This window comes from Paramisgurnus dabryanus, chromosome 1, assembly GCF_030506205.2.
Source record: "Paramisgurnus dabryanus chromosome 1, PD_genome_1.1, whole genome shotgun sequence".
Classification (NCBI taxonomy): Eukaryota; Metazoa; Chordata; class Actinopteri; order Cypriniformes; family Cobitidae; genus Paramisgurnus; species Paramisgurnus dabryanus.
Genome location: NC_133337.1, coordinates 20,432,441 through 20,446,065, shown reverse-complemented (window position 1 = coordinate 20,446,065; position 13,625 = coordinate 20,432,441). Strand labels below are relative to the sequence as shown.

Genomic DNA, 13,625 nt, shown 5'->3' with positions numbered 1-13,625 from the left:
TTTACGTTGTCCGATAAAAATTATGCGGCTAAGCCCCTAATTGCAGTAAGTATAATCGTATTAAAACAGGAAGCGTACAGCGTTTTTAATTGTAGTATGTGGTAACTTTACGTTGTCTGATAAAAATAATGTGGTTAAGCCCATAATCGCAGTAAGTATAATCATATTAAAACAGGACGCATACGCCATTTTTAATCGTAATATCCAGCAATTTTACGTTGTCCGATAAAAATTATGCAGCTAAGCCCCTAATTGCAGTAAGTATAATCGTATTAAAACAGGAAGCGTACGCCGTTTTTAATTGTAGTATGTGGTAACTTTACGTTGTCTGATAAAAATAATGTGGTTAAGCCCATAATCGCAGTAAGTATAATCATATTAAAACAGGACACGTACGCCATTTTTAATCATAGTATGCAGCAATTTTACGTTGTCTGATAAAAATAATGCGATAAAGCTCATAATCGCAGTAAGTATAATTGTATTAAAACAGGACCCTTACGCCGTTTTTAATCGCGGCAATTTTACGTTGTCCTAATTGTTTAAAATACTATTGGCTCAAGCAACTGTTAGTTCAATCAATGTTTAAATTAATTCGATCATACATGTTCAATTCAGTTTATACTTTATGTTTATATAAAGTTTACAATCAAGGTTCTGTCCCACAGGATTCCACCCAACGTGCGGGACATTGTGTACTGCACAGGCGTCTCTCTGATGGATGAAGACGTGTGGGAGTTTATCTGGATGAAGTTTCACTCCTCCACTGCCGTCTCTGAGAAGAAGATTCTTCTGGAGGCCTTGACCTGCAGTGATAACATCTTCCTGCTCAACAGGTCAGTTAACAAATTTACATTTGCATTATTACTTTCTGTTTAATTTGGTTGGCTCTTTTGTAGATGCATGGATTGTAACCACTTGACCATATATCTTCTGTGAAAGTTCAGCTTTCTCAACACATGGTGAAAGCTTGTGGGAGAAGTTTCAGTGTTGAGACTGATGAGGTTTGTCTTGCTGAAGACAAAAGGTCAACAAAAAAACAAAATATATTTTTGGGCTCTGCATCTTGGCATCTTCATTAATATGTTAAATATGCTATTCATCATATTATAGTAGTCACTGAGGACACTTAATTTTTGTCTGATAATTGCCTCGAATGTAAAATTAATGTCTTACATGCTATCAATGATCCGTAACTGCTATGCACAATATACCTAATAGTCAAAGTTCAGATATGCTTTTTTTTTTAAAGTTGCCAGCTCCAGCATTTTTAATGACTTTTACAAAAATGTGTACGCCTTCAAGATTTCATTAAATATATAAACATACAATATATCAAATGAAAGAACAGACCCTCTTTTAAAATAAAACAATGTTTCATCCTATCTTCATTTTTTCTCTTTTGATCACTTTTTACATATGGGTTAAAAAATTTTTTTAGCAAAAAGCTAAGATATTTGTAATTGTAAGAGATCAGATTTAGAATGATGATCAAAACATACACAGAGTTTATACTGTTTTTTGGATCAGTGGATGCTTCAGTGTTTTATAAGTTGGGTAAGAGTGCCACCTAGTGGATAATAGCGGAAATGTGGATTGCCGTAATAACTCGTCATTGGCAGGGATACATTTTTCCGTAATTGACGGAATAATTCCTCAATGAAGGGGAAAGAGTTCAAATCAAGCTGCAAGCAAAAACAAAACAAAGATTAACAACTAACAAACACACCCTAATTTAAACATTATTTGTACCTATTTGAGCACCCCAAATTCAGCAACTAAATTATAATACAAGTTGTTGCCCTAAATCTTCATGCTGGCAAATGATCAGGATGCTGGAGCAGCAGTAATAATGTGATGTTATAAAAAAGTGCCAGATGTCATTGTCAGAGAAACACAGTACTATCAGTACTCATGTGTTAATTAGAAACTACAGTATTGTCTGACGATTCAATGTATTTCTTTAGCATGATATAATGCCCACACTATGTGATGTGTTAAACAAACCCCTAAATTGAGATGAACTATAGGAAAAACTAAGGATTGCTGTTGAATCCTGCAAGTTCAAAAGTGTTGATATCTGAACATCTGCACTGTTTCCATTGTATTAATTCATTCAACAAAAAGCTGCTTACCCTATTTGTTTAATACGGATCAATGAATTATAACAGATGTTGTGGTTTATTTTTAAGACTTGTTAGTTTTCACATTGCAGATTGATCCATGATTCATATATCTCTTACCCATGGTGAATTTGCTGTTGCTTTTATACACCACACTCTCAATCTCTTATTAGTGAGAATGTATTTGAGTGTTTGATCTTTCAACACCACTCATTTTCAAGTTTTAATGTCTTGCTACTATTACTACTACATTTCCCCATCTTTTTAACAGAAACTGGTCAACAGCACCATCATGAATCAGGTAGAGGTGCAAAGTTACATCAGTATCAGAGTATTTTTCTCAAAATAGCTTTCAGAGGAGTGAATTCTTAAACTCAGGTTAAGTCTAATCCAATGTAAATTTCCCAGCCAGTGGTGATCCTTTGATCTATTTTATTATTAATGTAAACAGCGGATGTCAATCAAACCTGTCTGTATTTTAAGTGATGCTGATATCAGTCTCCAGAACACCAAACAGCATTCACAAGCAGTGTGTGTGTGTGTGTGTGCGCGCGCATGCATATGTGTGTGTGTTATATTTAATTTACCTGTGAGAAAACTGGCTTGTGTTTTGAGTGTGCACGTAAGCATACTGCGTTCATTGAGTTTGAAGGGTCAGATAGATGGCTCCATGTTTGGTATTGATTTCTGTTGTGTTGGCACACCTGAAGTAAATGATTTCCCCCTCCGTGTATTTGCTGTGAGTGGAGTGGTATCTGTCTCTGTTACTGGAGTTTGTGTGGTCATCTGATCTTACCTTTACTTTGATTGATAATCTACACATTTATGGCCTATAGAGACAAAAGCTGTGCTCAGAATACAATACCAGCATACTGTGCATTATACACTGCATGCTGCCTGCTACAGTATTTAAAAAACATTGTGCCTGCAATAAAAAAAATTTCAGTGCTTCATTCTCACTTTATAGCTCATATACTTTCTAATTTGTTATGTTGTTCGCAGACTCCTGAATCTGTCTCTCACCTCTGACATGGTGCCAGATCAAGACATGATCGATGTCATCATACACGTGGGCCGCAATCCACTGGGAAGACATTTAGCATGGAGATACTTCAGAGAGAAGTGGGATATATTAAATTCCAGGTGAATCCAGCAGCTTCATTTATCTCTCTGTTTATCTGTCATTAACTCTTATCTCTTCAGACTGTCATGAGATTTTTGTTAGTGACTGTAAATGCAGAGAGCATTATGAGAAATATTTATTTATTGTTTGTTTGTTTGCTCTGGCTTCATTATCACAGCACAGCGTCACACATAAACAGTGAGTGTTTTTAATAAGAGTGCAGTGCAATAACAGTGAACATCATCTCTGTGGTTTACAGGTATGGAGAAGCTTTATTTATGAACTCAAAATTAATCAGCGGTGTGACAGAGTTTCTCAACACAGAGATGGAGTTGAATGAGGTGAGTCTGAGCTTATACAAAACACAGCTGAAACAAAACACATCAGTCAATCAAATGAAATAACTAATAAACAATTGAAGAGTCTTCATTGAACATTAATGCCTCTAAAAAACCTTGGTCAGGTAAAGTGTTTTCATGAGTAAAACTTTAAACTTTATATTTTTTAGGTTTTTAAGTAGATTTCATTGTTACCAGTTAACCTCATTACAGTAAAAATGAAAGTTTATTCACTTATTTAAATTCATTCAGCTTCAGTCCCAGAGGGCACAGACTGCTGATGCTCATCTCATTGCAGCACAGCAGTTTCTTCACTACAGCTGACTTCACTTTCTACAATTTATCATTCCTACAGAGATAACACAAAACCCTTAGTGTTTCCCATCATTACAATATTTGCGTTTACATGCACAGAATAAGTGGTTAACTATCCAAAAATAAGGTTATTATGGAAACCTGTTTACATGTAATCAATAAACCAGCTATGCAGAACATCACCGCCATCACCGCCTATAGTACGTCAGGAAATCTGTCAAAAGTTTTACCGTTGTGTCTCTTCTCATGTCTGCAGAACCTGTAAATGTAACATGAGATTTCATTTCGCACTTTCTCTGCCAGCTGAGTGAGTCGAGAGACTTATGCGTTATCTTACGCTTACCTCTGTTTGTGACATTTATCTTTTACACGCTGAGACATGCGCACAAAACTGTGAGAAAGCCGGTTAGGGCATTTAAATGCAACGCAAAGTCAGGGTAATGGGCACAGCATTCTTTGTGTTTTAGCAAATGGAATGATTTTTGCTGACAAATTTTATATTTACACATATTTTAAGAAAATGCTTTGAAATTTTCCAAAAACTCAACAATATACCGCTGCAAATTTACTACCCTTTTGTGTTGTAAGTGGCCGAAAAAGCCCACTAAATTAACTCTTTCACCGCCATTGACGAGATATCTCGTCAATTAAGAGAAAGCGCTTCCCCGCCAATGACGAGATTTTCCGTCTTTCCGCAATACTGCTATTTTTCACTTCCGCAACTTATACAACCCGGAAGTAGCGCCTCACGTGAAAGAGAAAGAACTCTGTGTATGTTTTAAGGATCGCTCTGCATCTGATCTCTATCAAAAGTCCTTCACAAAAATGGAATTATCTCAGCTTTTTGCTCAAAATTGGGTGTTTTTGAAGAAACCTACCCATGTTTGAGAGGTGATTACAAGAGAACTAATGAAGGTAGGATGAAACGTTTTTTTTTTTTTTTTGAAAGCAGAGGGTCTGTTCTTTCATCTGATATATTTAAAAAAAAAATTATTTTATAGTTTGTTTGTATATTTAAAGAAGAACATTTTCTGGAAGGCATTAAACTTTTGTGAAAATCATGAAAAATGCTGGCGCTGGCTGGCAACTTTTTTTTAAAATGCTGGCGGGGAAAGAGTTAAACTGCTGTAAAAGTGTACCATATTTTTTCGGACTATATGTCACACTTTTTTTCATAGTTTGGCTGGTCCTGCGGCTTCTAGTCAGGTGCACCTTGTATGTCTATATAAATAAATTTTTACATATATTAGGCAAGAGACAACATTACCATTTACAGCCGCGAGAGTCCGCTATATGCTGCTACTGTATTTATGTAATTCAATGGATTCAGTGATGTGGATTGACAAGCCTGCAAACTTGATGCCCATTGGCTTGTTCTGTTCATTTAGCCTATTCAGGCTTTCAGGTATGTTCAGTATGCTATATGTATCGTGTAAATAACTGTTTATATTACGTTAACATACGGACATCTATTCAGCCTGCTGTTCTGTGTGCTATTGTTTAGTTGAATAACTTGCTTTTCCAGATTAAATGTCTGTTCTTCGGCTTGGATTTTGTGAAATAATTTTCTAAATAAATGCAATGTGTAGTCCATTGCGACTAATATATGTTTTTTTTCTTCATAATGCATTTTTGATTGATGCGACTTATACTCATGTGTGACTTATAGTCTGGAAAAGACAGTATCAGATGAATATTTTTTCCAATTTTTGTGCACAAATCTGTTAATCAACCTCAGTACTGAACAAAACTACCAAATGTTTACAAAAATTCTACGATTTAACTCTTTAATTGCCAAGTTTTAAGTGTTGTCACTGATTTGGGGAAAAAAACTACACAAAATGACGGATTTTCAATATATAAAGTGTTGTGGACTGGATTTTGTTTTACCTTTCCACAGTCTTTGGCATGTCAAAGATTAGTAAAAACATTGGCCTTGATGCATTTTTAGTTTTTGTGCAGCATCATATTTTTTTCTCCCTCATTTATGGTTCGTGGCCGTTTTTGCCACCTTGACTTCCATTATAACGCCATTTTTTGATTGCAGGGCAATGACACCTTATTATTATGCATTCTTGATTGTTGGTGTTTTTTCCTTTAGCAATGAGGTAAAATTTAGCATTTTTACGGTTGATCACCATGTGGCACCATTAACCCTTTAGTAGGCCTGTGCAAAAACAGAGCTTAATTTCTGGCTTGTACATTGAGTTATATGGAGTATAACACGAAAGGGTAGTAAATTTGAACAATGCACAAGGGTTAAGCCGTTTATGGGCTTTCCCCAATATAAGTAAAGTTTTACACACTTACATGACCTTACACTTTATCAGTTTATTAACCGTATTTGGCGTAAGACTGTGCATGTAAACGCACTCACTGTCATCGACAATAAACTGCTGCAACTTCATACAGGTTATATGGAGCCGAACTGAAAGATTTTAGACAAAAACTGATTTGACGTGATCAGTGTTTCTTTTAATGCTGCTTTTCTTTTAAACTTGCTATGGGTCACTAAAAAGATTTACTAAAATGTACATTTACATTTAGTAATTTAGCAGACAATACAGCAATATACAGCAACACATAAATGCACTGAAAATAGTCTCATCAAGTCTTCAAGGGTTAGTTAGTACTTTTTTTTAAGAATGTACAGATAAAGAAAAAGGAAAAATAGAGAAAGATAGTAAGTACTATATTATGAAGTGAGGTAATGGTGGAACAGATGGGTACTTCTTTTAAATGGTACATGTTAATTCATGTAGTGCTTATGACCTGCTTTTGTGAATCTGTTACTTGTCGCAGGGGTTGTTAATCATGTGTTGATGTTGTTGTCTTCTCTTTAGTTGAAAGAGTTCATCCTGATCAGCGGTGGAGGAGCAGCACCTGCGTTTGCTCGCGCAGTTGAGATCGTTCAAGCTAACATAAAATGGAGGACGCTGTTCGAGCAACAGTTCTACCAGTGGCTGCGAAAAGCTCCTGACGGTTTACACAACATTAGGCACGAAACACGCCAGTAGCTTGGAAACCAGACATTTACAAACCAGTAACTTGTGGAGACTTAAGTATTTAAAAAAAATTAAACTTACATTTGGGACCAAGAGAATCTGGAGAATTAAGCTTTTATTTCTCTGCTGTCTATGAAACAAGCCCATGAACAAGACCAAGACAAAAGGATTAAAATGGAAAAGGTCACCACCAGAGGAAAAAGAAAGAATGAAACTGGCGTGTTTAAAACAAAAACATCTTTTAATTTTTACATTTGAAGCTCTGGATTCATATGCTTTACCATGTATGATATTCATTAGGTAAAATGTAACTGGTGCCATACCCACACAGGACTCTCATCATACAATTTCTGTACCATTTGGCCCCGACAGACTTTTTTTGCTTTTTATATTGGATGGAGTCAGTTTATAGACAGCATCATTCAGTGTTAACAGCCACAATGACTTAAGTCCCTGCTGAGAGAATGACCCCAACAAGATCTGGTCCAATCTATTCAAGACCGCGCTGAAGAAATGCCTTTGTCCTGCATGGATCTAGTCCAAAAGTGGCAAAACCACATATCGAATGCCAGCTGGTATCCATGGTGATTATATAAGCGGTTATTTTCTGCTGTGGTTCTCCTACAATTACATGACTCATATAAAATAAGTAGGCAGAGGCAGAAATTAAAAATATTTTTCTCACTGAAGCTGCACATGATCATATACTTTCTCTTGCAAGTTTCAAAAGGATAAATTGATACTGAATCGAACTGCATACTTATTCATTCATGTTTGTGTGGAACTCTGTTCATAATATGCCATATTTCATGTTGTTTTGCTGCCAAACTGGGACGTTTAAATGCGTGACCGGGTAAGGCAGTCATTTTGTCTACTACCCATTCTCAAAATCAAAAGAAGAAATGAGATATTGCAGCAAAAACATAAAAATCCTTGACCTTTATCAAGTTGTTTAAAGGGATCGTTCAACCCAAAAATTAAAATTCTGTCGTCATTTACTTTGTTGAACATGAAGGACCAAACCGATCATTCCTTAAAATATCTTCCTTTGTGTTCATCAGAACAAAGACATTTATACAGGTTTGTAACAACATGAGAGTGAGTAAATGATGACACAATTTTCATTTTTGAATGAACTTTAAGTGTGATGGACAAGTGTGACGTTGACCTAACACAACCACCCCAGCCCTGTACCACCTCAAGGCAGAAAATCACTGAGCACAACAGCGCCGCCCTGCTGATCAACACACTCAATGCACACATCAGATTCATTCTACAATGACTGCTGCTTTGCTGAGGTGGAGAAAAAGACCTTTAGATTTCAGTGATATGTTGTTTGCTTTCCTTGCACAATACACAGTATTTTTCTTGACTCTTATATTTTGTACAATATCAAATGAGGCCATATCTACCCTGATCGGACAGTTAAATAAAGATGACTGTAGGTAAAGCGTGAATCCAGAACAGGTCCTTGTCATTTCTGCAACATTTAAAAAACATTTAATTCTGCTGAATATAAGTTGCCTAAATTTATACTGATTAAAAGGCAATTTATATACAGTTGTTATATAGGCCAATTCATAACATTCACCTAAATATGTATATATATATAAATATATTTGTACAGTTCTGTATAATAGTACACATTTTTAACTTAAGAAAATTACTTTGAACTAATTTCCCTTTTGTTACCATTTTAAAGATGTGTTGATGCAGATGGTTTGTCGGAAAAGTAAGTTTATTATGGTAAAGTAATTTTTTATCTGTTTGTTTTGCGCATTACCAATGTCTCTTTGTAGATTTGATTACAGGTGATGTGGAAAAATGTGAAGTGATCAAACAAGCCAAAAATAACTGCGAACAGTGCCTTTTCTACCTCAATCAATCTCATATTAGAAAGACTGACAGTGCCTTGAATAAACCTGTCATGAGAATACACATGATTTGATGTCTGATTTTTCACACGTCAGATACTGTGTGTCTTACATCACTGATGCTCTAAAAGAAGGCTGTGCAAGTATGTGAAAACCAGAAACCTATATACTACAGCTGTCAAAATCTAGTCGTACAATAAAACGGGTATTCAGCATCATTCAGACACTGATCTTGATGTTATTCCCACCACTGCAACACATGAAAGCAAGAGAAGGGGATGTGATCTTTTAGAAATGATGATACAGTCAACCAAAATAAAACTTCTGTGGTGGACATTGTAAATGCCTAAATATTTGCTCAAATAATTTGTATATTTTGTGCAGCTTTACATCTGACATTTTTTCATGTTTAAGTGCTATAATTGGATCTACTGTGCTACTTCCTACCAACCTAGAAAATGTGAAAACTTTGCTTTGGTAAACCATTCTCTGCATGCATGTGCGATATAAGGCCGTTCAGATTTTGCCTGTTTTGTGAGGTAGGTAGCAAGTCCAATTACAATAATATCGCCCCATAATCTGCACTATCCAACCACGGCACTGCCATTTAGTGCAGAAAGAAAGAAAAAGTAATTGACAGCTAGACTGAGTTTCAGCTTCAACAAACCACCATCATCGCGATCAGTATTTGCATTTTATCAGCTCATTTGCATTTTAAAGTACACACCCAGAAACGTCAAATTTTTGCTCAGACCAAAATAATGGCAATTTTACCATGCTATAATAAATTATCTGTGGGGAATGTTGAGCTACAACTTCAGATATGCACTCTGGGGACACCAAAGAGTTATTTTACATCTTTAAAAAAATCTCATAATATGACCCCTTTAACACATCAGGTCTTTAGGTAAAAAAGGTTTGATATCCCTACTTTGTATTTGATAGCAAGTCAGAATATAAACAATATTGTAATTTAATTAACCCTAATAAGACCCTATTTTCCTGTATGCGTTTTAGTCCAGGGGTGTCCAATCTCGGTCCTGGAGGGCCTGTGTCCTGCAGAGTTTTGCTAAAACTTCCCTCAACACACCTGCCTCAAAGTATCTAGTCTGCCTAGTAATGCTGCGTTCCATGTAGGTTTTTGAGCCCGTGAATTACGACTTCAAAACAACGACTCACGACTCTATGCATTCCAGGCAGCCTGTAACCCGTGTTTTTACAACCTTCTAAAGTGCACTGGAACGGCAGTCAAACCCGTGACTTCCCACCCGTGAACTCGTACTAGATCGATGTACTCCCAGTTCAGAGTTGTTTTGAAGTCGTGATTTACGGGTTACAGGTTGCCTGGAACGCAGCATAAGACCTTGATTAGCTGGATCAGGTGTGTTTGATTAGGGTTGGAATAAAACTCTGCAGAGACACCGGCCCTCCAGGAGCAGGAGTGGACACCCCTGTTTTAGTCCCTTGGGGGTAAAAAAACAAGAGTGATTACAAAAATAAATAAATTTTTTAAGATACAAATAATATATCATTTTTTTAATTTACTTCCCGTCTATACATTAATGCTGTGTTTTGGGAGATATGAAATACTTTTATACCCGTTTACCCCTCAATTTCTCAACTACACCATTAGCTTGCCTGAAAAATATCAAATTTTTATGAAAAATTCACATATATTATGATCTAAATTTTATTTAAATTGTTTTTAGATATTGATCTAGATGTTATGTGTTGAATTCAGCCATTTGGTGTTTAGAAAAAAAACAGTTTTATGGTTACAGTTTAGGAAATAAATCACTTCGACCAGCAGAGGCCCATAGAGACCCATTCATTTTACTGGATGTGGCCAACTGCTCAACATCAGTACTTTATTGATACATTTTGTGAATTTATGTTTATATAAACATTAGAAAGGATATAAAAAATAAAAATTATTTCAAATAGTACAATTTTTTGTAGTTTTTGATGCATTTTGAAATGTCTGTTTTTATGCCACAGAATTTGACTGAATGTAAGTGTGTGTCCGTGTGTGTGTGTGTTTGCCTGTGTGCGTGTTTGCGCGTGTGTGTGTGTGTGTGTGTTTGTGCGTGTGTGTGTGTGTGCACACCTGTGTGAGTATTTTACATCTTTGTTTTGCATCTGTGGCTGTTTTTTTGCCAAATTCTATAAGAAATGCTCTCTGTGGCAGTCATACCTTTGTGTGTGTGTGTCTGTTTGTTTGTGTGATTGAGCATGTATTTTCTATGTCATTTTTACCCCCAAAGGGAGTAATTAAGTGCATTTTTTTACACTTCTTTAGAACGACCGAATCAAGCCCAGTTTTTTTTATATGAATCTTGCCAGATAATCTGGAAAAGTCAAAAAATCGTATTCCACTGAGATGAAGGGAACCATGTTTTTAAACTAAAGAAAAGGGGCTTGGGTGTAGAATTGACCCCAAAGGTCTTATTAGGGTTAAGCAAACCAAGTACCATTTCATCAGCATTGCTTTTTTAGGCGGAAAGATAACCTGTAATTTATCGTTGCTATGCAGCCCAAGGCCGTTTCTCAATTCAAAGGCTGCAGCCTGCAGAGGTCGCATATGCAGGCTGCATAAGTCATCAAGCCTGGTTTATTTAAGTGAACTGAGCATTATATTCACAAGCCATAAGCATTTTACAACAATTTACGATTAACTAATAATAATAATAATATAATTGTTAATATTTTGATATTCTCTATGACGTATGGGGCCTAGAAATGCCACCTCAGGAGACATGCAGCCTTCGGAATTAGAAAAGGCTTATATCAAATCGCTGCACGTTGATACACATTCGACTGCAAGGAAAGTCTTAACAATGCCGCATAGTTGTGCTAAAATGGTATATAAAATTGCATAAATATTCAAACTCAAATAACAGTTGTTACGATTATGCAAAATATAGCATCTGCTTTTATTATACAGACGATTCAATGACATATTAACCAGTAGCCATCTTAAATTTCTCTTATGTGGACCACCAACTTTTTAACTTTGACTCTGTCAGACAGTTCAAATACGATGATGCTCGTAATTTCAGCATATGACGCCTTAACAAGAATCACTGATAAAAGAAGCTCGTGTAATACAAAATTGAAAGGAGAGAATGAGTAGCAATGCGCAGAAGAAATGACACCTGTGTTCTTGAGGAATTCATTCAAGTCGTCAGTCCAGTCGCCCATTTTGCTTCGTGCATTTGAACCCCAACTTGATACAGATACACCACGAGAGGTATGGGTTTATTAAACACAACATTGCTGTTTTTTGTACGTAAAAGCAAATATTTACAATTTGTGTCTGTAGTATAGTGACAAAACTAGCAGCTCTACGTTAAGCCACCGTGCCATATTGTGAGTGACATCCAATGCTTTGACCTTAAATGTCCCGATGTGCTGATTAAAAGTAATTGTTACCATGAACGTTTGTTAGATGTAAAAAAATCCAAGTTTCTTGTCTAAAATTTGAAATGAATCATTAACTCATGTTTGAAATAAAAGTTGTTTTTGGAGTTGAGTGAAATTCACATGCATTGGATTTTTTTAAAAGAAATGCAGCAGTCAGTGGACTGCAGTGAAAAAAAAATTAAATGAAGGATTAAAATGGCAAAACATTTGTATATTTTACATTACAACATTTTATCAGAAGAATTTAATGTATATACTGTACATTCAGTTTTTATCAGTATGGGTTCTCTGAATCAACAGAAAGATAAAAGCAACCATGAATGTTCATCCTTATAGTTTTAAAACTTTATTTAACTTGACATCTGTGCTTCATGGAGCTATTGAGCATCTGCAGATGTTCTTTTCTTACATTTTTACAGAGGAGTCAGAACTTGTGAGACATTATTATACAGAGCATCACATCTCTGGATTTGATGTGCTGGTGCTTCTCTGGTGTTATATTCAAGCACAGCCAGACATTTCACACTCATTTGTGCTGTTTATCTGTTGACAGTATGTCTGCAGTTGGGACACAGTGCTGCTCTTTGAATCGCAGTCTGGAAATGCGACCATATGTGATATTGCAGCCCTCAGCATGCCAACAGCTCTTTTGCTTCTGGTGATTATCAAAGCCTTATGAAAAACACAGATTAAGCACAACAGGTCTCATCTAAAGTAAGGTAAGGTCTAAACGTCATCAATTTAAACAACACACACAACGCAGTTCAAAACTACAACCTTTTTCCAATGGTCCATTTCAGTTTTGGCCTCACCATTATGGATATTTGATGATGACATTTTTCTGTATGCTTATAGATTTCTTTATTCAAAGGGATACCGGTAAATTCAGCTTTCTCAGTTTTATGTAGTAAATGGCTTCATTCAGCATAATAAACCCAGCTAAAGCCATTTTTTATTGTATATAAAATCATCCTATGTAATATAGTGTCACAGGTGACGGTTTGTGAGGGCGGAACCAAAAGCGTGGAAGACGATGGTTCCGCCCGGACGTTTTACTATGAACACCGGAATTTCCGGGGTTTCCCCGGAGACGAAATCAAGCCTGATTTCGCCCAGGTGAGGATAATTTACACAGCGGTTGCTGATAGGCTGATGAGGAGAAGAGGTAGAGGATATAAAGACCTTTGAAGACATCAAACGGTGTGCTTCTACAACTGAATAACATCAATTTAACAGTAAGTTTGAGTAGGGTAGAAGGGAAATCGATTATTAAACAAGCATGTAAAGATATGTGGCAGGTATCTTGGGATTTATGTATGAAGGGAAGACATTTTTATAACATACAAGGTAAATTAAAGCAAAGCAATATAAATCATAATATAAGTAGGAGGGAATATATAATATTTACAAGATTAAGAATGGGA

The 13,625-nt window shown here is 36.0% G+C and overlaps 1 protein-coding gene across 1 annotated transcript in view; it reads left to right on the top strand.

The window, feature by feature from the left end:
- LOC135749885 (thyrotropin-releasing hormone-degrading ectoenzyme-like) overlaps positions 1-9,410 on the top strand; it is a 117,399-nt gene extending 107,989 nt beyond the window's left edge. The window contains exons 16-19 of the mRNA XM_065268569.2: positions 669-836; positions 3,126-3,266; positions 3,506-3,587; positions 6,743-9,410. Of these exons, the coding sequence (XP_065124641.1) occupies positions 669-836; positions 3,126-3,266; positions 3,506-3,587; positions 6,743-6,916 (565 nt within the window). The 3' untranslated portion in view covers positions 6,917-9,410. The remainder of the gene's footprint in view (positions 1-668; positions 837-3,125; positions 3,267-3,505; positions 3,588-6,742) is intronic.
- The last annotated feature ends 4,215 nt before the right edge of the window (positions 9,411-13,625 follow it).